Genomic DNA, 26,418 nt, shown 5'->3' on the forward strand with positions numbered 1-26,418 from the left:
TTAGACCCCTTACCTGATTTGTTAGAGGAATGCAAGAAGGGCATAGGATTGGAGGCAGTCCAATATGGGGAAAAACTTAGTGTTGCCCAGCGTCAGGACATGGGGGAGGTGTTAATGGCCCAGGTTTTGCAATTTACATGTATTCCAGGGACCACAACCCTCACTCAGCATGTGGTTGATACAGGGGAGGTCAAGCCCATCCGGCAAAAACCATACCGAGTCACGCCTGAGGTAGCAGGCAGCCTAAAAAGGGAGATTGATGAGATGCTGGCATTAGGGGTTATTGTGAAGTCTAATAGTCCATGGGCAGCCGGGGTAGTGTTAGTTCCCAAGAAGGATGGGACCACCAGATTCTGTGTGGATTACCGACGTTTGAATGAGGTGACTGTCACAGATGCATATCCCATGCCCCGGGTGGAAGAGTTGTTGGAGAGATTAGGGGGAGCAACCTATGTAACCACTCTAGATCTTAGTAAAGGATACTGGCAGGTCCCCTTAAGTCCTGAGGCCCAAGAAAAATCTGCGTTTACCACTCCATTTGGGCTTTATCATTTTTTGGCGATGCCCTTTGGCATGAAGAATGCCCCGCCCACTTTCCAAAGAGCTATAGATGTAATGCTGGAAGGGTGTCAGGATTTTGCACAAGCATGCCTAGATGACATAGCTATATTTAGTTCTTGCTGGGAAGACCATCTATCACATGTGGCCGAGGTCCTCAGGCGTATTCAGCAGGGTGGGTTAACCATCCGTCCTGATAAATGCCAAATAGGAATGGCTGAAGTGCAATATCTGGGTCACCGAGTGGGAGGGGGTAAGATTAGACCAGAGCCAGCTAAAGTGGAAGCCATTCTAAACTGGCCAAGGCCTTCCAATCAGAAACAAGTAAGAGCATTTTTAGGACTAGCTGGCTACTATAGGAGGTTTGTTCCCCAATACAGCACATTGGCCAAACCTTTGACTGACCTGACCAAAAAGAAATATGCTAGACAGGTTGCATGGTCCCCTGAGTGTGAGAGTGCATTTGTGGCCCTGAAAGAAGCCCTCTCCAGTGCCCCAGTACTAGCTGCCCCCGACTTCTCCAAGAAGTTCATTGTTCAAACTGACGCCTCTGGTTGTGGTTTGGGAGCAGTGTTATGCCAAGTGGGGGAGGATGGCCGTGACCACCCTGTGGTATATTTGTCCCGTAAACTGGTGGATCGGGAAGTGGCTTATGCCACCATTGAGAAAGAATGCCTGGCCATTGTGTGGGCCTTGAAAAAGTTACAACCGTACCTATATGGACGAGAATTTACAGTGGTGACTGACCACAATCCACTTCATTGGTTACAAAAGACAGCTGGGGACAATGGGCGATTACTACGATGGAGTCTTGCCTTGCAAAGTTTTAACTTCTCCATCTCTCACAAAAAGGGCCGTGAGCATACCAACGCTGATGGATTATCTAGGAGAGAAGAAGGAAACAGCATCGCACCTGGTAAAGGTCACATGGCTGGTCCAGGAAAAGGATCCAACCCTGCTCCCTTGATTTAAGAAGAGGGAGGTATGTGACAGAATATACTGTCCAAGGTCCATTCTGACTATGTTGTAGTAGCTATTGTTCTTAAACAGGGCCAGGTGTGATGTGTTATGCTGGACCAGTCACTAGACACCTATAGCAGGAAGCTGGGAGCAGTTGGAGCCCTCTGAGGTCACATACTGTATGACTATAAAAGGATAAAACAGGGAGTGACTGGCTATCTTCCCCCATCACCAAGGGATTAATTGTGTCAAGATCCCATTGTTCTCCCCTAGGACTGAGTCTGACACTGGGGCATGCGAACAGCAGGGGGGATCTCCTCATGACTCATCTCTTTTACAGACCTTCATGGAACTCTTCCAATCAGGAGGGACTTTTGGTGGTGGAAATTAGAATGTTGTTTAAAAAGGGAAGGCAAGAGATCACCAGGTGTGTGTGAGTTTGGCTTCTAAAAGCTACTAGTCCTGGAGTCTCAGCTCCTGCTAGTGTGCTGAGGATTTGGCCTGGGAGCATTGTGGCTACTGGATTACCCACTTTTCTCTGGATTTGCAGACTTGTTGGCTCTGCTGTATGAACACTGCTTGAAACTCCTGTGATCCTCCACAATTATACTACATCCGGACAAGAGCATGTGGGAAAGTGCTGGGAAGTCTGACGGTAAACTGCTGTTTATTGGGACCTGTTGTTCTGGGGTTAATTTCAACTGTGTTTATCTTATAGTTGATTTAGAGAGCTTGTACTAAGTAAACACCTAATAAATATATTGTTATATCTTTATCTGTCACCTGTCTGCGTGACCTGACCCAGAAGTCCTGGAGTACACTCTGAGTTTATGCTCTAATACTCCTGGTCTTCACATCCCATAATCTTAATTGAGTAATATTTGTCCTTTATTAGCTAATCATTTATTGGTTTAGCTCTGTCAATGTTATTTTTGTCTTTCTCTTCCAGGATCCCCCCCCCCCAACATGGAAAACATTTCGTTAGGGACCAAAGCATTGGAGTGTTTATGGAATACACCACAGCATACATCAATGCTCTTTTGGCTCTGTTGGGGAGGAAGCATCCGTCAGTCAGGCACACTTGATGGGGATATTGGATTCAAATCACTGGTATATACAGCAGGAAGCTACGATCACCTGTGGTGGTTAAGTCGTACTGTGTGTATATGTTCATTCATGGGCTTCTCATGCATGATGAATGGACTGCACTCCTCTCCTCCTGTGGACTGAGAGGGTTAATTTATTGGTCTCCTATCGCTAGTGAAATAGGATGCAGAGATGAGCTATGATGTGCGTAAAGGAGTTAGGGGTCTATTTACTAAGCCTTGGATGGAGATAAAGGGGGTAATTTAGACCTGATCGTAGCAGCAAATTTGTTAGCAGTTGGGCAAAACCATGTGCACTGCAGGTGTGGCAGATATAACATTTGCAGAGAGAGCTATATTTGGGTGGGTTATTTTGTTTCTGTGCAGAGTAAATACTGGCTGCTTTATTTTTACACTGCAATTTAGATTTCAGTTTGAACACACTCCACCCAAATCTCTCTGCAAATGTTATATCTGCCCCCCCTGCAGTGCACATGGCTTTGCCCAACTGCTAAAAAATTTGCTGCTACAATCAGGTCTGAATTACCCCCAAAGTCGCAGGAGATAAAGTACCAGCCAATCTGCTCCTAACCAGTGGTGGGAGGGGGGGGGGGGGGGGCAGGGTACAAATTACCTGAGCCCAGGTCTGATGGAGGGGCCCCGGGCTTCCTCCTCCTTAACTGGCCATGGTGGCACTTAATTTTTTCGGTATTTTTTTCAAAGGGTGCATGGCCACGCCTCCTGTGAATAGGCCACAACCCCTGAAAAGTACTTGGACCCAGCCAGACTCTCTACTGCCCTGTTTATGTGTGTATACTGGCCCTCATTCCGAGTTGTTCGCTCGCTAGCTGCTTTTAGCAGCATTGCACACGCTAAGCCACCGCCTACTGGGAGTGTATCTTAGCTTAGCAGAATTGCGAACAAAGATTAGCAGAATTGCGACTAGAAATTTCTTAGCAGTTTCTGAGTAGCTCCAGACTTACTCTGCCATTGCGATCAGTTCAGTCTGTTTCGTTCCTGGTTTGACGTCACAAACACACCCAGCGTTCGGCCAGACACTCCCCCGTTTCTTCAGACACTCCCGCGTTTTTCCCAGAAACGCCAGCGTTTTTTCGCACACGCCCAGAAAACGGACAGTTTCCGCCCAGAAACACCCACTTCCTGTCAATCACACTCCGATCACCAGAACGATGAAAAATCCTCGTTATGCCGTGAGTAAAACACCAAACTTTTGTGTAAAATAACTAAGCGCATGCGCTCTGCGAACCTTGCGCATGCACAGTAAGCGACTAATCGCAATATAGCGAAAATCGGCAACGAGTGAACAACTCGGAATGACCACCCATATCTATCTATCTATCTATCTATCTATCTATCTATCTATCTATCTATCTATCTATCTATCTATCTATCTATCTATCTCTATATATGTCATGGCTGGTACTCTGTCTAAAATACTGCACAATTACCCGGGTGCCCAAGTGGGATGACAGGTAGTATAAGCAGAAATACTGTGGCACTCTTTGGACTTACTAATGTAACAATATATTCTGGTGATGACCACTAATGTGCTAGTCAACATTTCAGTTTATTCAACTTTAATCATAGTAAGTCCTGAAAGTTCTGTGGCATTTCTGCATATACTATATGTTTGTTTGTGTCTGTGTCTGTGTGTGTGTGTGTGTGTGTGTGTGTGTGTGTGTGTGTGTGTGTGTGTGTGTGTGTGTGTGTGTGTGTGTAGTGATTGCACTTACACACTATAGCACATCCTTTATCCCAACATTACAATGGACAGAGCCGGATTAAGGGGGGAGCCCAGGGGACACATTACCCTGGGCCCCCCATATTTAAGGGCCCCCGTGCCTGCCGTCAAACACTTGTCGTTTTTTTTTATTTTAGGAAGTTCATTCATTGGTGGCAGTGGTGCAAACTTTCCCCTCTGCAGACAAATTTTGTGTTTCAGAGACTGAGACAGCCTTGTCCCCGTCTCTGCACTCGGCGGGGCCACCCACAGGCACAGACGAGCTGCCATGAATGAATTGTACCGCTGCTCCTCACTGAGCTCTGCCTCTGATCAGCTGAGCTCTCTACCTCTCGAACACCGTAGAGGGAGCTACTGAGCATGTGCAGCAGCAGCAGCTCCAGTGTTTAACTCACATGGACTCCGGCAGAATCTCCTCCTCTTCTCCTCTGTTCAGTTGGTTAGTGGTGTGTGTGTGTGTGTGTGTGTGTGTATATATATGTTGTTGGTGTGTAGTGTGTGTGTGTGTATATATGTTGGTGTGTAGTGTGTGTGTGTGTGTGTGTGTGTATATATATGTTGTTGGTGTGTAGTGTGTGTGTGTGTGTGTATATATATATATATATATATATATATATGGTTTTGGTGTGTTGTGTGTGTGTATATATACATATATATATATATGGTTTTTGTGTGTGTGTGTGTGTGTGTGTGTGTGTGTGTATATGTTGTTGGTGTGTAGTGTGTATGCTGTGTGGTATGTATGTATGCTGTTTGTGAGTGTTTATGTATGCTATGTGTGTGTTGTGTGTATGTATGCTAATTTTCTATTTAATAATAAGTGCTATCCTTTGTTGCTGCCTCCAACAGCTTTCTGCTCACACTTTTATCAATCTTAAGGCCCGTACACACTGGCCGATATATCGGCCGTTCTCTTGAACGGCCGATATATCGCGGGTCCGTCGGCCAGTGTGTACGGCCGATACGTCTGTGAACTCCGTCGTTCACAGACGTATCGCGTCGGCCCCGCAGCACAGCCGACGGCCAATATATCTACCGATATATTGGCGCGTCGCTGTGTGTGTACGGCGGTCGGCCGACCGCCCGTACACATGCTGCGGCGGCCGGCGGTGATTGACAGCTGAACTGGGCGGGCGTGTGTACACTCCCGCCCAGTTCATGACGTCAGTCCCCGACGGATCGGGCAGTGTGTATGCTGAACACACTGCCCGATCCGTCCATAGATATATCTGCAGATCAATTGATCTGCAGATATATCTTCCAGTGTGTACCCACCTTTAGATATATATATATATATATTTGTAAGAAACCTCCCCTTCCTCAGTATATACACTATATTTAGCCCTCAGGGGCCCCCCTTGTCTAAAGTACCCCGGGCCCCCTGGAGCCTTGATCCGGCCCTGACAATGGAGGATCCTCTTTCACAAAATGATGGTGTTCCAGGGAATGCAGCTTTTATGTGACTTTCCCACCATCCTAATAGCGAACACTTTTGTCTCAACTGCTGGGAGGTATGTCATGCTCCTGTGAGTGGGTACTTCTCGTGTGCTAGACATGACCCCAAAGTGGTGCAGCCATGCAACTAACAGGGTGAGGCCACACCCCCTGCAGGGGTGACCCCGGGAAGTTACTGTGCCGGGGCCCAGGATTTCTCTTGGCAGCCCTGCTCCTAACTGCCATGTCACAGGCCATAGTTGCCTACCATCCCTCATTCTGCAGGAGACTCCCTGAAATAACCGCAATCTCCCTCACTCCCTGAATAGTCCAGCAATCTACCTGATTGCACCTGATCCCCCATTATGTAGCTATTACATTCTTGGGGAAATAAAAGAAATCAGAGATACATACATTAAAATGGGCTCATCAGTGCCATTTCCCTGCATTGGTTATAAGGCACAATGATCCCTATGGCTACATGCATTTTAAATGAGGTTTCTCGTGGCCACTTATAGTGTATGGAACCTCTTGTAGAATACAGTACACAAACAAATCCTGCAAAATAACTGTCTTTTCTTCAACAAATAGATCTTACTAAGTTTGGAGCTAATTTACATTTGGATGTAAGTAATTTTCATTACACGCCTCTCCGATGTAGCAGTACGCGCCTGCACGGGTGGTCTTCTGTATGCCGAATGTCGGGATCCCGGCGCACAGTATACCTGCGCCGGAATCCCGACACCCGGCATACCGACAACTATTCTCCCTCATGGGGGTCCACGACCCCCCTGGAGGGAGAATAAAATAGTGTGTTCGCGCCACCGTGCCCGCAGCGTGGCGAGCGCAGCGAGCCCGCAAGGGGCTCCTTTGCACTCTCCACGCTGTCGGTATGCTGGCGGTCGGGCTCCCAGCGCCGGTATGCTAGGCGCGGGAGCACGAGCGCCGGCATACCGTACGACACCCGCCTGCACTTATAGGTGTTACTTTCACAATCTCCATGAAATGCTTTTTCAAAAGTAGGCAAGTATGTCACAGGCTGTGTTTGAAAAATGACAGTTAGGAGCCGATTAGCTATTACTTTATCTCCAGTGACTTTTTCTCCATCCAAAGCTTAGTAAATAGACCCCTTAATGTGAGTTTGCTCAGTTTATATTAAGGAGAGAACTTTTGCGGGATGATGAGGCACATAAGGTAAGGTACATTGCCAGTGTATTATTCACTATACTGCTCTGATGCATGCCTGTGTATGACTGGGGTTTTTTGTTTGGCTGTGCCTTTTAACACATTATTTCCTCTTGTAGTCCCATGCTTTGTTCTAGGGAGCAGTTAATGCCAGTGATCTATTTTTTGTTATCTCAGTTGCTACTTCCCCCATAATTCAGAGTCTGAAAGGTTTAACAGCTCTGATTTAAAAGTCCATGGATGGTTGTCTGTTCTTCAGTGCTTTCATTGACTTCTAGCAAAAACGTCAATCAAACTGCAACCCAGTGGTGATTTGTCTCCCTTTACAATTGTGTTTTTCATTTTGCCCACAAGAGGATGTACAAGAGCCTCATGTTGGGGCTCATTTATCATTCAGTACTTATTCCCTGGGAAAAAAAAAACGTTTTCGAGGGTTAACCACAAATATTTAGTATCACTTTAATGTATCACTGAGGGACTGCAGCAGATATCTCCGATACCAACTGTGATCCCCCCATTCCCACCTGCAGCCGCGTCCCTATAGGTTTCTATGGGGGGATGCGATGTTGCCAGATAATTGGCCCCCACAGCTATCAACATCTAAAGATGATGGTAGTCAGTTGTAGCCTATGGTTACACATCACGTAGTTAGCCATGAGAGGGTTCCCCCAGGAGACAAGCCTGTAAGTAGGCTGACCATATTATCCCTTTAACCTGGGACACTCTTGAATTACCCAGGTTCTGTGGCTGGCTGACTACAAGCCTGCATTTCACCTGGTTTTAAGCAGCCACAGAACCTGTGTAATTCATGAGTGAACCAGGTAAAAGGGATAATATGGTCAGCCTACAGTAAGGGTCGTGGCCTTGTTTATTGTATGTACCCCATACCCCCAGTTGATGAAAATGAAGGGTCAAGGTCACAAGGACAACAAATCCTGTGAGGCCACGCCCCTTTGTGGCGAGGCCACGTCCCTTTTCGGGGAGCGCATTCTCACACTGTGCACAAATGTACCTATCACCACTAACTGCACCCCCCTTCCCCTATCATGACTCCCCCCCAACCTGTAATTTTCTTGTGGATCCGCCTCTGGGCATATGCACAATTATATCTGAGATCGGTGAATCCTAGCAGAACCTAAGTATAAGATATTAGACAAATACCTTACACAGTATATGTGCAAGGTACAATCGATTTAGATAGTATCAGAAATGTGATGGAAAAATTATAGGTGTTCCTGGGTGGTAACTAGTACTGCATGCAAAAATGGTCTGGTCAGTACACTGATGCACACACATAGGAGGTCATGTTCAGACAGAGAAACTGCACCTGCCATAAGACTGATACAAATTTCAATTATGCGACTGATAGTAGCATATAAGGAATCACCAATTGGTATTACAGTGTGCACAGGTACTAAAAGTGGGCGTGTCAGTCCTTGCACATCAGCTGAACAGAAGGACACTGGAGAAGGAGTTTGCATAAACCCGCAGATGTGCGACCGGCAGTAGACGCTGCTTACAAAGCGACTCAGGACCATAATGCAACGCGTCTGATTTAAGGTCATGCTTTGCGCATTGTAAACACTTACAAACCCTTGTATGTGAAATAATTTCTATATTTTGATGATGGTTGCAATTCATTTACTTGTACCTTTACATATACCCATATTGATAAGGAATTTAGAGGTATTCTTTGTTAATGTGGCCTAATCCTAAGTGGGTTTTATCTTAAATCTTGTTTTTAGTTGATTGAAGTCTTCTTTTTTTGTTTATTTTTTTATTTTTTAAACAGCTTGCAAAGCTTGAAAAACAGCAACAAAGAAAAGAAAAAACAAGAGCCAAGGCCCCCTCTGAGCCTAGCCGCGAGAGGAGTTTACCTCGCAGTAAGGATGACCCCAACGCAAGCAGTGGTGCAGAGGGAGATGTGTCCTCTGAAAGAGAGCCCTAAGGGTGTCTGGTGCCAGGTAAGTAGCATTTCGCACACTTAACTGCATACACCTATGTTTTTTCTGTTTTTTGTTTCATAAATAGATCTATGTTTTGGTTTATATTCACACATCTACAATATATAACATGCAAGCTATAACATATAACCAAAAAGTATTTATAATTTCAAATGTGTAACAACATATAAATCTTACAGTAAAGTGGCTAAACCCACCTAAAGTCCTGGTTAGGTTAGGTTAGCCAAGCCAGGGACTTTTTGCACATTTCCTCTGAAGTCTGAGATCAGAAATGCATTCACCCTTGCCCAAATAGAGCAACAATTTAATTGCTCCATCAGCTGCCCTCTAATTAGCTCTGCGATAAAAGATGGAACGCTGCATATTTATCGCTGTGGGATGCTGCACATTTATCACGTGGAATGCTGCACATTTATTGCTGTGGGATACTGCACAGTTATCGCTGTGGGATGTTGCACATTTATCGCTGTGGGATGCTGCACATTTATTGTTGTGGATGCGGCACATTTATCACTGTGATATGCTGCACATTTAACGCTGTGGGAAACTGCACATTTATAGCTGTTGGATACTGCACATTTATAGCTGTTGGATACTGCACATTTTTCCTGTTGGATACTGCACATTTTCCCTGTTGGATACTGCACATTTTTACTGTTGGATACTGCACAGTTTTCACTGTTGGATACTGCACATTTTTCACTGTGGGATGCTGCACATTTATCGCTGTGGGATGCTGCACATTTACCGCTGTGTGATGCTGCACATTTATCGCTGTGGATGCTGCACATTTATCACTGTGAGATGCTGCACATTTATCACTGTGAGATGCTGCACATTTATCACTGTGTGATGCTGCACATTTATTACTATAGATACTGCACATTTATAGATGAGAGAAAACTGCACATTTATCACTGTGGGGGGCTGCATATTTATTGCTATGGGTTAAAGAACATTTTACCCTTTTTTTGTAGGCATGGGCCTCAGTGACGTGCGGTGAAGTCAATGGCTGGGGAGGCACTGGCTTCTCATGTACATCCACAGTCGCACAAGAACACAAACCTCAGCTCACTTTTTAGGGAAAGCAAATACATTAGAGTGCACAGGGGGTAGTGTGGTACTGCAGCAATTGTGTATATACTGTGATTACAGGACAGATCGCAAAGTACCCATAGTGTTCACTCTAGGATTTTTTTAGGGCAGGGTGCTGATCACGGGTAGGGCACATTTTTCATTCGGGAGGACACATTTTTAAGTTACAGATGGGTCCACGGTTATCTTGGCTAGTTTGCTGCGCCTAGGCACAACATGGTTTATTAACATAAACCCTTAATCTATTGTTCTCAGATGCAATACAATACAGAGAACAATACAGCAGGGGATTAAATCCGACTGCCCTGGCTCAATTAATCCTATTAAAGGTCAAGATAAACATGGACCCATCTGTAGATGTGCAAAATTAGGTACATACTACAATGCTTGGTTCCCCCATTAATACACGTGAAAGCATGGACAGTGCGCGCCGAAGGCGCGCAGCAAAAATTTAGGGGCGTTGTTTCATGGGGAAGGGGCGTGGCAACATAATCGTGGCAATTCACATTACACCACACAGTAGTGCAGCTAATACACATTGCACCAGATAGAACCTCCTATACACACTGCGACAGGCAGAGCACGTTATACATATTGCGCCACATAGAGCACGTTCTACACTTTGCGCCAGGCAGAGCACGTTATACACATTGCACCAGATAGAGAGCACTGAGACACACTGCACCATGTAGAGAGCACTGAGACACACTGCACCATGTAGAGAGCACTGAGACACACTGCACCAGGTAGAGAGCACTGAGGCACACTGCACCAGGTAGAGAGCACTGAGGCACACTGCACCAGGTAGAGAGCACTGAGGCACACTGCACCAGGTAGAGAGCACTGAGGCACACTGCACCAGGTAGAGAGCACTGAGGCACACTGCACCAGTTAGAGATCACTGAGGCACATTGCACCAGGTAGAGAGCACTGAGGCACATTGCACCAGGTAGAGAGCACTGAGGCACATTGCACCAGGTAGAGAGCACTGAGGCACATTGCACCAGGTAGAGAGCACTGAGACACGCTGCACCAGGTAGAGAGCACTGAGACACGCTGCACCAGGTAGAGAGCACTTAGACACGCTGCACCAGGTAGAGAGCACTGAGACACGCTGCACCAGGTAGAGAGCACTGAGACACGCTGCACCAGGTAGAGAGCACTGAGACACGCTGCACCAGGTAGAGAGCACTGAGACACGCTGCACCAGGTAGAGAGTACTGAGACACATTGCACCAGGTAGAGAGTACTGAGACACATTGCACCAGGTAGAGAGCACTGAGACACGCTGCACCAGATAGAGAGCACTGAGACACATTGCACCAGGTAGAGAGCACTGAGACACGCTGCACCAGGTAGAGAGCACTGAGACACGCTGCACCAGATAGAGAGCACTGAGACACGCTGCACCAGGTAGGGAGCACTGAGACACGCTGCACCAGGTAGGGAGCACTGAGACACGCTGCACCAGGTAGAGAGCACTGAGACACGCTGCACCAGTTAAAGAGCCCTGAGACACGCTGCACCAGGTAGAGCACTGAGACACGCTGCACCAGGTAGAGAGCACTGAGACACGCTGCACCAGGTAGAGGGCACTGAGACGCTGCACCAGGTAGAGAGCACTGAGTAGTTACTGTTACAGAGAGGTTAGGGTGCGGGGGAGGGAGGGTTAGGTACCGCCGCAGGGAGGTTAGGTACCGTCACAGGGAGGTTAGGGTGCGGGGGAGGGAGGGGTAGGTACCGTCACAGGGAGGTCAGGGTGCGGGGGAGGGAGGGTTAGGTACCGTCACAGGGAGGTTAGGGTGCGGGGGAGGTTAGGGTGCGGGGGAGGGAGGGTGGGTTAGGTACCGTCACAGGGAGGTTAGGGTGCGGGGGAGGGAGGATTAGGTACCGCCACAGGGAGGTTAGGGTGCGGGGGAGGGAGGGTTAGGTACCGCCACAGGGTGGTTAGGGTTAGGCTGCTGGGTGGGAGGGTTAGGTTTAGGTAACGCCACGGGAAGGTTAGGAACTATGGGGGGAGATTAGGGTTAGGCTGTGGGAAGGGTGTAAACTTCAGGATCCCGGCGTCGGTCTTCTGATTGCTGGGATCCCAAGCGCTGGCTTCTTATACCATATCCCTCACTACAAGTGGACCAAACAAAAAAAGCTAAATGCTATATTGCACAATCACCTCTAATCTCCCACCACCAATTTGGGGCCCCCAGCCCTCCCTACCTGCTGCTTCTCCATGGTCCCTGCAGAGCAAAGATGAAGTCTGGGGATCCGTATAGGGACAAGTGGATGTACCTTGTCTGATCTGTGGCGGCGGGCCCTCTCACATGGAAGAGCAGTCTTGGCTGGAGCTGGCAGCGCTGGGTCCCGAGCAGAAGCCACCGTCGGGAGAGTGCAGTAGTGCGGAGGAGGAGATCACCAGCCGCCGCACAATTTCTTCCGTAGGTCTGGGCTTCTCGCCGCTGCACGGCGGCACTTGGCTGTACCCCCTCCCCGGTTCTTCTACCTGTAAATCACCGGGTGAGGGCGGGTGACGGCAGCTCAGCTGATGGCGGGTGATCGCAGCTGATGGCATGGCGGGTGCTGGCAGGCTCTCTCCGGCCTCCGGTGGGACAGAAGTCAGCGGGAGATGAAGAGAGGGGAGCTCTGAGTCCCTTCCTTGTCCCGCCGCTACGTATTGGTGATTGGGCCAGCGGATCCAGTGCTGGATCCGCTGTCCAATCAAATGTGCCTCGCTAGCAGGGGCGTGCTTTCCCTGCCAGCGAGGCACTTACATAAGTGCCGCTTTCACTGTTATTTGTAATGGGCTTTTTCAGCCCAGTGATTGGCCCCGCCCCCAGCTTTATCCCCGTTCCCACTGTGTACCCACTGTCTACAGGAGGCACTTGCTATCAGTGCCTCCCAAACTAGTTTAATAGACTAGAATTATTAGAATAATAATAAGAATTTACTTACCGATAATTCTATTTCTCGTAGTCCGTAGTGGATGCTGGGAACTCCGTAAGGACCATGGGGAATAGCGGGCTCCGAAGGAGGCTGGGCACTCTAGAAAGATCTTAGACTACCTGGTGTGCACTTGCTCCTCCCACTATGACCCTCCTCCAAGCCTCAGTTAGGTACTGTGCCCGGACGAGCGTACACAATAAGGAAGGATTTTGAATCCCGGGTAAGACTCATACCAGCCACACCAATCACACCGTACAACTCGTGATATGAAACACAGTTAACAGCATGAAACAATAGAGCCTCTCAACAGATGGCTCCACAATAACCCGATTTAGTTAACCATAACTATGTACAAGTATTGCAGATAAACCGCACTTGGGATGGGCGCCCAGCATCCACTACGGACTACGAGAAATAGAATTATCGGTAAGTAAATTCTTATTTTCTCTAACGTCCTAGTGGATGCTGGGAACTCCGTAAGGACCATGGGGATTATACCAAAGCTCCCAAACGGGCGGGAGAGTGCGGATGACTCTGCAGCACTGAATGAGAGAACTCCAGGTCCTCCTCAGCCAGGGTATCAAATTTGTAGAATTTTTGCAAACGTGTTTGCCCCTGACCAAGTAGCTGCTCGGCAAAATTGTAAAGCCGAGACCTCTCGGGCAGCCGCCCAAGATGAGCCCACCTTCCTTGTGGAATGGGCATTGACAGATTTTGGCTGTGGCAGGCCTGCCACAGTATGTGCAAGCTGAATTGTACTACAAATCCAACGAGCAATAGTCTGCTTAGAAGCAGGAGCACCCAGCTTGTTAGGTGCATATAGGATAAACAGCGAGTCAGATTTTCTGACTCTAGCCCCTCTGGAAACATATATTTTCAGTGCCCTGACAACGTCTAGCAACTTGGAGTCCTCCAAGTCCCTAGTAGCCTAGGCACCACAATAGGCTGGTTCAGGTGAAACGCTGACACCACCTTTGGGAGAAACTGGGGACGAGTCCTCAATTCTGCCCTATCCATATGGAAAATCAAATAAGGGCTTTTACAAGACAAAGCCGCCAACTTTGATACTCGCCTGGCAGAAGCCAAGGCCAATAACATAACCACCTTCCACGTGAGATATTTCAGATCCACGGTTTTTAGTGGTTCAAACCAATGTGATTTTAAGAAACTCAACACCACGTTGAGATCCCAAGGTGCCACAGGAGGCACAAACGGGGGCTGACTCTGCAGCACTCCTTTTATAAATGTCTGAACTTCAGGTACTGAAGCTAGTTCTTTTTGAAAGAAAATCGACAGAGCCGAGATCTGTACCTTAATGGAACCCAATTTAAGGCCCATAGTCACTCCTGCTTGCAGGAAATGCAGAAATCGACCTAGTTGAAATTCCTCTGTTGGGGCCCTTTCGGCCTCACACCATGCAACATATTTTCGCCATATGCGGTGATAATGAGTTGCTGTAACCTCTTTCCTGGCTTTAGTAAGCGTAGGACTGACTTCCTCCGGAATTCCCTTTTCCTTCAGGATCCGGCGTTCAACCGCCATGCCGACAAACGCAGCCGCGGTAAGTCTTGGAACAGACAGGGCCCCTGCTGCCGCAGGTCCTGTCTGAGTGGCAGAGGCCATGGGTCCTCTGATATAAATTCTTGAAGTTCTGGGTACCAAGCTCTTCTTGGCCATCCACGAGTATCGTTCTTACTCCTCGCCTTCTTATTATTCTCAGTACCTTTGGTATGAGAGGCAGAGGGGAGAACACATAAACCGACTGGTACACCCACGGTGTTACCAGAGCGTCCATAGCTATCGCCTGAGGGTCCCTTGACCCGGTGCAATATCTTTTATAGCTTTTTGTTGAGGCAGGACGCCATCATCTCCACCTGTGGCCTTTCCCAATGGTGTACAATCCTATTGGAAGACTTCTGGAGGAAGTCCCCATTCTCCCGGGTGGAGGTCGTGTCTGTTGAGAAGATCTGCTTCCCAGTTGTCCACTCCGGGAGTGAACACTGCTGACAGTGCTAACACATGATTTTCCGCCTATCGGAGAATCCTTGTGGCTTCTGACATCGCCATCCTGCTTCTTGTGCCGCCCAGTTGGTTTACATGGGCGACTGCCGTGATGTTGTCTGATTGGATCAGTACCGGCTGGTTTTGAAGCAGAGGCCTTGCCGGCCTCAGGGCATTGTAAATGGCCCTCAGGTCCAGAATATTTATGTGTAGGGAAATAACCTGACTTGACCAAAGTCCCTGGAAATTTCTTCCCTGTGTGACTGCCTCCCAGCCTCAAAGGCTGGAATCCATGGTCACTAGGACCTAGTCCTGTATGCCGAACCTGCGGCCCTCTTGAAGATGGGCACTCTGCAGCCACCACAGTAGAGATACCCTGGTCCTTGGAGACAGGGTTATCAGCCTATGCATCGGAAGATGCGATCCGGACCACTTGTCCAACAGGTCCCTCTGAAAAGTTCTTGTATGGAACCTGCCTAATGGGATTGCTTCGTAGGAAGCTACCATTTTTCCCAGGACTCGCGTGCAATGATGCACCGCTACCTATTTTGGCTTCAGGAGGTCTCTGACTAGAGATGACAACTCCTTGGCTTTCTCCTCCGGGAGAAACACTATTTCTGGTTTATGTCCAGAACCATCCCTAGGAACAGTAGACGTGTCATAGGAACCAGCTGTGACTTTGGACTGTTTAGAATCCAACCATGCTGTTGTAGCACTTTCCAAAATAGTGCTACCCCGACTACCAACTGCTCCTTGGACCTCGCCCTTATAACGAGATTGTCCAAGTACGGGATAATTACAACTCCCTTTTTTTGAAGGAGTATCAACATTTCGGCCATTACCTTGATAAAACACCCTCGGTGCCATGTACAGTCCAAACGGCAGTGTCTGGACTTGGTAATGGTAATCCTGTACCACAAATCTGTGGTACTCCTGGCGAGGATGGTAAATGGGGACATGCAGGTAATCATCCTTGATGTCGCAGGATACCATGTAATCCCCCTCGTCCAGGCTTGGAATAACCGCCCTGAGCGATTCCATCTTGAACTTGAATTTTTGTGTTCAAGGATTTTAAATATAAAATGGGTCACACACCGAACCATGCGGTTTCGGTACCCCAACCCGTGTGGAATAGTAACCCCGTCCTTGTTGAAGTAGGGGCACCTTGAGTATTACCTGCTGGGAATACCGCTTATTAATTTCCTCTAGCACAGCCTCCCTGCCTGAGGGAGTTGTCAGCAACGCATATTTTAGGAAACGGCTGGGGGGAGACATCTCGAATTCCAGCTTGTACCCCTGAAATACTACTTGAAAGAAACAGGGATCCACCTGTGAGCGAGCCCACTAATTGCTGAAATTTTTTTGAGACGGCCCCCCACCGTACCTGGCTACACCTGTGGAGCACCCGCGTCATGGTGTGGCCTCACAGGAGGCGGGGGAAGAATCTTGATTCTGGGAACAGGCTGACTGGTGCAGCTTTTTTCCCTCTACCCTTGTCTCTGTACAGAAAGGAAGCGCCATTTGACCCGCTTGCTTTTCTGAAGCCGAAAGGATTGTACCTTTGTCTGTGAGGAAACCTGAGGTAAAATTATTTCTTCCCAGCAGTTGCTGTGGATACGAGGTCCCAGAGACCATCCCCAAATAATTCCTCACCCTTATAAGGCTCTCTATGCGCTTTTTAAGTCAGCATCACCTGTCCAGTGACAGGTCTCTAATACCCTCCTGACAGAATGGACATTACATTTATTTTGGATGCCAGCCGGCAAAATATCCCTCTGTGCATCCCCCATATATAAGACGACGTCTTTAATATGTTTTTATGTTTTCCAACTAGTATCCCTGTTTGACAGGGTCACCGACCACGCTGCAGCAGCACTATCTGCAGGTCTCAGTCTAGTACCTGAGTGTGTAAATACAGACTTCAGGATAGCCTCCTGTTTTTTATCAACAGGTACCTATTAAAGTGGCCGTATCCTAAGACGGCAGTGCCACCTTTTTTGACAAACGTGTGAGCGCCTTATCCACCCCTAGGGGATATCTCCCAGCGTAACTTATCCACCTGGCGGGAAAGGGTACGCCATCAGTAACTTTTTATAAATTACCAGTTTCTTAACGGGGGAACCCACGCTTTCACACACTTCATTTATTCATCTGATGGGGGAACAAAACACTGCCTGTTTTTTCTCCCCAAACCTAAAACCCATTTTTAGAGGTGCTTGGGTTAAAGTCAGAAATGTATAACACATTTTTTATTGCCGGGATCACGTCACGGATGTTCCTAGTGGATTGTGTATATGTCTCCACCTTGTCGACACTGGAGTCAGACTCCGTGTCGACATCTGTGTCTGCCATCTGAGAGAGCGGGCGTTTTTGAGCCCCTGATGGCCTTTGAGACGCCTGGGTAAGCGCGGGCTGCGAAGCCGGCTGTCCCATAGCTGTTACGTCATCCACCCTTTTATATAAGGAGTTGACACTGTCGGTTAATACCTTTCACCTATCCATCCACTCTGGTGTCGGCCCCACAGGGGGCGACATCACATATATCGGCCTCTGTTCTGTCACCATATAAGCCTCCTCATTCAACATGTCGACACAGCCGTACCGACACACCGCAGACACACAGGGAATGCTCTAAACGAGGACAGGACCCACAAAAGCCCTTTGGGGGGACAGAGTAAGAGTATGCCAGCACACACCAGAGCGCTATATATATACAGGGACTAACTGAGTTATGTCCCTAATAGCTTTTATATAATATACTGTATACAGTGCCAATTTTAATGCCCCCCCTCTCTTTTCCCTCTTACTGCACTGTAGAATTGCAGGGAAGAGCCAGGGAGCTTCCCTCCAGCCGAGCTGTGAGGGAAAAATGGCGCCAGTGTGCTGAGGAGATAGGCTCCGCCCCTTTTTCGCGGCCTATTCTCCCGTTTTTTATGGAATTCTGGCAGGGGTATTTACCTCATATATAGCCCCAGGGGCCATATATTGAGGTATTTTAGCCAGCCAAGGTGTTTTTATTGCTGCCTCAGGGCGCCCCCCCCAGCGCCCTGCACCCTCAGTGACCGGAGTGTGAAGTGTGTGAGAGGAGCAATGGCGCACAGCTGCAGTGCTGTGCGCTACCTTGGTGAAGACAGAGTCTTCATGCCGCCGATTTTCCGGACCATCTTCTTGCTTCTGGCTCTGTAAGGGGGACGGCGGCGCGGCTCCGGGACCGAACATCAAGGCTGGGCCTGCGGTCGATCCCTCTGGAGCTAATGGTGTCCAGTAGCCTAAGAAGCCCAATCCGGCTGCAAGCAGGCGAGTTCGCTTCTTCTCCCCTTAGTCCCTCGCTGCAGTGAGCCTGTTGCCAGCAGGTCTCACTGAAAATAACAAATTCTAAGACTATAACTTTCTAAGAGCTCAGGAGAGCCCCTAGTGTGCATCCAACCTCGGCCGGGCACGAAATCTAACTGAGGCTTGGAGGAGGGTCATAGTGGGAGGAGCCAGTGCACACCAGGTAGTCTAAGATCTTTCTAGAGTGCCCAGCCTCCTTCGGAGCCCGCTATTCCCCATGGTCCTTACGGAGTTCCCAGCATCCACTAGGACGTTAGAGAAATAAACAGTATACATATGACACAAAATATGTGTCATATGTATCTTTTTGTATTATTTTAATCTTTAATGAATGACAGGGGAGGCACTGCCTCCCCTGCCTCCCCTGACTGCACGTCCCTTGGGCCTGCGTTATCAGATACAGACTTCCTGGCCCCAGCAGAGGAGTTCAGACATAAACTCTAAATAAGCTTTTGCTAATGCAGGTGGCCGAGGTCTGCTACCATCACAACACAGCACTCGTATCACAGATGCTGACGGGAGGCATCTTTTTCCTCCAGATGACTCCTGCAGCATTAGCGCATTAGTTGTACGGCTTTGCACAGCTGTGGCTGTGTAATACCGCACATAGCGGAATCAGGCCCCATGTGCAGTATCCCATAGTGATCAATGTATAGTAGCCCATAGTGATCAATGTGCAGTAACCCATAGTGATTAATGTGCTTTAACCCATAGCGATTAATGTGCAGTATCCCACAATCTTAATTGAGTAATATTTGTCCTTTATTAGCTAATCATTTATTGGTTTAGCTCTGTCAATGTTATTTTTGTCTTTCTCTTCCAGGATCCTCCCCCCCCAACATGGAAAACATTTCGTTAGGGACCAAAGCATTGGAGTGTTTATGGAATACACCACAGCATACACAATTTTTGTTCTTGCTTTCTGCTCAATGAATATGGGCTTTTCATAATAGCTTGTGAGATGCAGACAGGCACAATTCTGGGAGAGTCAGCACGGATTTTTAAATTATTGCCGCTGTAAAAATTTTATCTAACTAGCCGGAATTGCGTCAATGCCTACAAATCACATGCTATTACATAAGCCCCTTCTTGCCTCTTGCAGTCATTTCTGACACTTAATCATATGTGCACACTCTTTCTGTTACTAAGTTGCTAATGAAGTCCAACTCTAAGGCTATGCCCATGCCTCTGTAGGTTCTTAGGTGTGCTGGGTGGCACATGCCATAGGAATGTACACCCTCCAATGGCCACGCTCCCAGTACCCAAGCCCACTCAATGTCTCAGCAGCCCTCTTGATTTCATCATCACGTCATATTTATGCTGTCTACATACTGTGATATGCTCTGTGCTGGGAGCATGATATCTTTGTGTATGGTCATAAAACCCCCCAGGATCGATAATCACATCCAATTATAAATGTGGCCAGATTTTGACTACAGATTGTCTGTGTCAGATTATCGTCTGACTTCACTAACGTGCCAGTGATGCCAGAAGAGTATCGGCCCATTGGTCTGGACATTAAATGACTGGTGCTCATCAAATTTGTCCACATTTTTTTTGACATTGACCAGAAGGATAGTACTTTATCTAGTTTTATCTAGTCAGCATTAATAATACTTATGATGATTTATACTATAATACACTCAATCATCTCAATAAAGAACATATGCTATAGAGATCCGGTCGGGATCCCGGCAGTCGAAATACTGACGCCGGAATCCCCACCCCACTTGGAATGGCAACACCGGCATCATGAATAGGGTCACAAGCCTGGCGCTGGAAGCCTGACCGCCAGGATACCGAACAAACGTGATGGGCTGCAGAACAGGCAAGCCGCGGGGAGGGAGGTTGAGGTTTAGACTGCGGGAGGGGGTTAGGGTTAGGCTGTGGGGAGGGGGGTTAGGTTTCGGCTGCATGGAGGGGGGGTGGGTAGGTTTAGGCACCCTTGGGGGGGGGGTTATGGTTAGGAAGGGGGAGGGTTATGTTTAGGCTGCTGCAAGGGAGGGTTAGGGGGCCATTGGGGGAAGATAAATGTACTTACCTTCTCCCTGTAGGGATTCTCAATAAGGGGATACCGTGGCCGGTATTCTGACCGCTGCCATCCTGCCCGACGGCATTCAATCTCAACCCTATGCTGGTATATACTACTCCTTTTTCTTAACAAATTTAAATTCCAGGGAGTCTTGTGCTCTTATGGGAAGGCAGGAATCCACAGACCAAGACCTTTTGTTCAAGACAGTTCTCAAGTACATGTATTTGGATTGTATTATCTGAACAAGAAATAATAAAAAAAAAAAAATACAAAAAACAATGACCTTTACACTTACTGTGCATTAAGTGTCATTTATTTTTTAGGGGAAGCATAGAGATTAAAATCATGGAGGATTAGGGATTATGCTGTGTAATTAATGTCAATATGGAGTTCTGTTTCTCTTACAATGTTTGTGTATATTTGTGAAGGTAGCAACTTGTTTGCAGCAAGCGGTAATAAAAGTTGTTATGCTTTAATGACTTATTTATCTTGTTTTCCTTTTATGTGGAGAAGGTTGGGGAAGAATAGTATGAAAATGGAAAAAAGCTAAAAAATAAATAAATGCGGATTGGAGATAAGCTGTCCCTAGTCTAAGCTGTTGCAGAGCAGAATGTGCTTTTATGTTTAAGCATCAACAAAAGTGGAAGATTGTGGGATAAAGTTTACTGTGACCAGAATATGTGACACTTGTCGCAGTCAAAAATATTACATACACACCACATACAAACTCCAAACAGGTGGGTCTTTGTTCGTGCATTTTGCACATATACAGTAGCATATGCATTCGCACAGAGAAGCCACAAAGACATATACAACATATTCATACAACAACATAGACAAAACATGTTTAGCATCATTATGTATTAAATTATATAATAGAGTTTAACATCAGATATATATGTATTATTAGAACGGAACAAGATAAACATATCAAGCTTAGTGTCAAAATGATCAGGAGAATGTGTGTTAATTTGATAGCTATGGGTAGATTGTAGCACATTGCAACGATTAGTTATGACCAAATGTATGAATACAAAGGAGTTCCTGAAGACACATGTGCCAGCAACCTAGAACAAAAGCCCTCACACCGACCTATGAACCGTCGAGTTCTTGAGAGGTCTGGAAGAAGATGAAACCCACTGTTGTATACACCCATTATTTTACTGTATAAACATAGGGACCCAGAAGCAGGGAGTTCTCTTACACATTCTCATTATGTAACTACAACTGCTTCTTGTGTAATTGTAACTCTGTAACCATATATATATATATATTTTTTATAATATATATATATATATATTATAACTGAATGTTATACTGTACATATGTTATATTTTATGCATACCCTTTTAATATCAAATATATATATATATATATATCTATCTATCTCTGAGCGTTGGACCTCAGCCTACAATGTGTGTGACTGCTTGCTTTCTCTTAAGGGATGTAATGTTTGCGACGTACAGCGCAGTTTTATCGTATATGGTAATAAGATGCGCTTTGTGTCTGCAGCATATATTAATGCTGGCATTTTACATATTTATTAGAGAAATAATTTGAACTTTACACACTTTATTACCAAACCTGGATAATTAACAAACAAGTTCTACAATAGACTACACTGTCACAACTCAAGAAATGTTATGTACACCAAAGGATTTACATGACTCCTAGAACCAGAGGTGGATTTAGACCTCATGAGGCTCTATGCAAGATACAGATTTTGGGCCTCCTTCCCTCAAGCAATCTATAGTACCATATTTTCGTTCCTTATATATATATATATATATATAGAAGAGAGGAAATCAGCGGCACTCAGCAGACTTGTAGTAAGGTAAAAAAGTCTTTAATCCGGTCCTACGCCGTTTCGGGGACTGCGCCCCGTCTTCAGGGACAAACAGGGGCGTATCTATCCTTTGGCCAGGATGGCACTCGCCAGGGGCGCCGGCAGAGGAGGGGCGCCACCTGGCGGTGTCACCCGCGGGCAGAGGGTAGAATGAAATAAAACATGCAGTCAGGGGCACATTGGGCCACCGGGACAGCGGGAGAGATTGCCGCTGGCCTGGCCCACCCATCCATGTGCTCAGCACGCGTATGTCACCTGCCGGCCGGCCTGCACGACCGCCGTGCTTCCGTTATTTGCGTTCCGCTGCAGAACGCAAAACGGAAGTTAAGCCTGTCACCCTGCCTTCCTGCGGCTTCGCAGGCAGATACATTGGCCGTCCAACAGCCTCCTTGCACCCACTGATGAGTCAGCGGATGTTCCTGGAGCAGCGGACTCTAGCTCAGCCAGGGAGAGGGAGCAGCAAACAGCAGCCACCACCTGCAGCAGCGTTCCACCCACATTACTTATTTCAGACTTCGGAGGCCAGACCGCTCCTCTATTCAGCAGCCTGTGGTTTGTGTAAGCACAGTATACTTGTTATATGTGCATGTACAGTATGCTCTGTGTGTGTCTGTGTTTTTTGTGCGGATATGTACTGTATGTTGAGTGTGTGTTTGTAAGTAAGTATGCCCTGTGGGTATGTATGATATGTGTGTGTACATGTATGCTGTGTGTGTGTAAGTCTGCCATGTGTATGTATGGTGTGTGTGTATATGAATATATATATATATATATATATATATATATATTGTAACACTGTAGGGGTGCAAGGTGCCTTTTCCTGGGGAATATGGCCGCACGCAGCAGCTGAGGAACAACACAAGTCCAGTTTCTGGTACAACTGACCCCGGCCAGTTTTATTGAAACAGAAAATAAAACAAACCCCAAAATAAAAATACCTTGCCTGTCCAGCACTAACTAAACATAAGATGTTCCTAACTGTCACTAAACAAAACACAGAGTTCTTCAGTACATACTGTATAGCTTACTTGCATCAGAAAGCGTGTCTCTCACACACAGATCCTGCAGCCTTCCCAGGCAGTCTGCCCATACTAATCAGGTTAGAAGCACTATATCACTCTTACACAGCTGAAACCCTGATTAGCCCTCTGTGAGGCCAAAGACCCGAACTGGGCCCAATGTCTAGAACTCGCCTTATCTCTCTCTCAGAGCCTTTACCCAGCTTTTACAGCAAACTGAAAAGGTTCAGACAAAACAAAAAGCATTTTTCCTAGAAGTTAACATTTTCTAAAACATGTAAGACAAGAACCTGGGACAAATATACCTGCCCTCAAACACTATCCCAGTGTTCTTGTCACATATCCCCCTCCCCTGTTTCGACCTAGGGGCCGGAACACTTGTAGCCCCCAAACAGAAGATGCGAGACAATGCATCTGCGTTGGCCAATTGTGTTCCCGGTCTATGTTCGACAGTAAACTTAAAGTCCTGCAACGCTAGAAACCATCTAGTTACACGAGCATTCTTGCCTCTATTTACATACATCCATTTTAAAGGGGCATGGTCTGTCACTAGTCTGAATTGTCTACCCAAGAGGTAATATCTCAAGGTATCTAGTGCCCACTTAATGGCCAAAGCCTCCTTTTCCACAATGGCATACCTTTTTTCATGCTCATTGAGTTTCCTACTCAAATAAATGATAGGGTGTTCGTCCCCATCTCTGGTTTGGGACAGCACAGCACCTATCCCTACCTCTGAGGCATCTGTCTGTACCACAAATTCTTTTGAAAAATCTGGTGTTATCAACACCGGTTGTGAACACAAAGCCACTTTTAACGCTTGGAACGCCTTTTCTGCATCAGGGTTCCATTTCACCACATTTGACTGCTTCCCTTTGGTAAGGTCTGACAACGGCACCGCTGTGGTCGCAAAATTAGGAATAAACCGTCTATAGTACCCAGTAATTCCCAAAAAAGCCCTTACCTGTTTTTTATTCACTGGACGAGGCCAGTTTTGAATAGCATCAACTTTATTCAATTGGGGCCTAATCAGACCTCTGCCTATGGTGAAGCCCAAGTATTTGACCTCCTCCATTGCGAGGCAGCACTTCTTTGGGTTAGCAGTTAACCCTGCCTCTCTGATTGAGTCCAGTACTGCTTGTACTTTAACCAAATGGGACCCCCAGTCTGTACTGTGAATTACCACATCATCCAAATAGGCAGCTGCATATTTTCTATGGGGCCTCAAAATTTTATCCATCGCCCGTTGAAAGGTTGCTGGAGCCCCATGCAACCCAAAGGGTAACATCTTATACTGGTACAGCCCCTCCGGAACCGAAAAGGCTGTTTTTTCTTTGGCGCTATCAGATAAAGGTATTTGCCAGTAACCTTTGGTCAGGTCCAATGTGGTGAGAAACCTGGCTGTTCCCAGCCTTTCTACAAGCTCATCCACACGGGGCATGGGGTATGCGTCAAACTTGGACACCTCATTTAACTTACGAAAGTCATTACAGAAGCGTATGCTACCGTCGGGCTTCGGGATGAGCACTATGGGACTGGACCACTCACTGTTAGACTCCTCTATGACTCCAAGTTCTAACATGGTTTTAACTTCCTTAGAAATAGCTTCTCGCTGAGCTTCAGGAATCCTATATGGCTTTAAATGAACCCTGACCCCTGGTTCTGTGACAATGTCATGTTTTATGATGGTCGTTCGGCCAGGCAGCTCTGAAAATACCTCCCTATTTTGGATGAGAAATTCTTTAACCTGATTGTTCTGATCAGCTGATAATGTCTCTGACACCTTCACTGCGGGAAGCAACCGGGGTGAAGACACCGAAGGGCAAGGCTCCGCTGACAGAGACAACCTATCTTTCCAGGGTTTGATTAAGTTAACATGGTAGATCTGTTCGGGTTTTCTCTTTCCCGGCTGGTATACTTTGTAATTAACCTCATTCACTTTTTCCCTAATCTCAAATGGACCCTGCCATTTAGCTAGGAATTTGCTTTCCACAGTGGGTACCAAAACAAGAACTCTATCTCCAGGAGCAAATTCCCGTATCTTGGCACTCCGGTTATAGACCCTCTGTTGAGCACTTTGGGCCTGTTCCATGTGCTCTCTGACAACAGGTACCACGGCTGCAATCCTATCCTGCATTTGTGTTACATGCTCAATAACGCTTCTATAAGGAGTGGGCTGCCCTTCCCACGTCTCTTTGGCAATATCCAACAGCCCTCTGGGGTGTCTACCATACAACAAATCAAATGGAGAAAACCCCGTAGAGGACTGAGGAACTTCTCTGATGGCCATTAACAAGTAGGGCAACAAACAATCCCAGTTTTTCCCATCTCTCTCAACAACCTTTTTTAACATACTTTTTAATGTTTTATTAAACCTTTCCACCAACCCGTCAGTTTGGGGATGGTAGATGGACGTCCTGAGGTGAGTGACCTTAAATAACTTGCACAACTCTTTCATGATCCTTGACATAAATGGAGTACCTTGGTCAGTCAAAATTTCTTTTGGTATTCCCACTCTACTAAATACCTGCACCAGCTCCCTAGCTATCGCCTTGGTTGTGATAGTGCGTAAAGGGACAGCCTCAGGATATCGAGTGGCATAGTCCATAATTACCAGGATATACTGATGGCCCCGAGCAGACTTTAACAAGGGCCCCATGAGATCCATGGCTATTCTGTCAAACGGGACCTCTATAATAGGCATGGGAACTAGTGGGCTCCTGAAATGGGGTCTAGGGGCATGATACTGGCATTCAGGACAGGAAGAACAATATTCAGACACTTCTTTATAAACCCCTGGCCAAAAGAACCTTTGTAAAACTCTTTCAGTGGTTTTTTCTGCCCCTAAATGTCCTGCGGTAACGTGACTATGAGCTAAATCTAGTACCGTTCTCCGATAAGGCTGGGGAACTACCAGCTGTTCCACCACATCCTCACCCCTTTTGACAATGTGGTACAAGAGCTCATTACAGATGGCCATGTGGGGATACGTAACCCTGTCACCTGGTACCACAGGTTCCCCATTAACAATCTTAACATTCTCTCTAGCCTTTATTAAGGTAGGATCCTTTAACTGTTCAGACGCAAACAGATCCTTCTTTACCTCCAGGTCAGGCACGCTTTCAGTTCTAACTACTATGTCTCTGTTCCCGGCAAGAGGGTCCTCACTGGACTCCCCATCTGTCACTTCCCCAGCCAAACTAGCAAAAG

General features: G+C 46.9%; 1 protein-coding gene across 5 annotated transcripts in view; it reads left to right on the top strand.

Moving 5' to 3' along the window:
- Window positions 1-20,188, top strand: part of DTD1 (D-aminoacyl-tRNA deacylase 1) — a 404,975-nt gene extending 384,787 nt beyond the window's left edge. For all 5 annotated transcript variants that reach the window (XM_063918157.1, XM_063918162.1, XM_063918156.1 and 2 more), the window contains 2 exons: window positions 8,777-8,948; window positions 19,138-20,188. In XM_063918157.1, coding sequence (XP_063774227.1) covers window positions 8,777-8,948; window positions 19,138-19,173 — 208 coding nt within the window. In that variant the 3' untranslated portion in view covers window positions 19,174-20,188. The remainder of the gene's footprint in view (window positions 1-8,776; window positions 8,949-19,137) is intronic.
- Window positions 20,189-26,418: the final 6,230 nt, after the last annotated feature.

The sequence above is a fragment of the Pseudophryne corroboree genome, chromosome 4 (genome assembly GCF_028390025.1).
Source record: "Pseudophryne corroboree isolate aPseCor3 chromosome 4, aPseCor3.hap2, whole genome shotgun sequence".
Lineage (NCBI taxonomy): Eukaryota > Metazoa > Chordata > Amphibia > Anura > Myobatrachidae > Pseudophryne > Pseudophryne corroboree.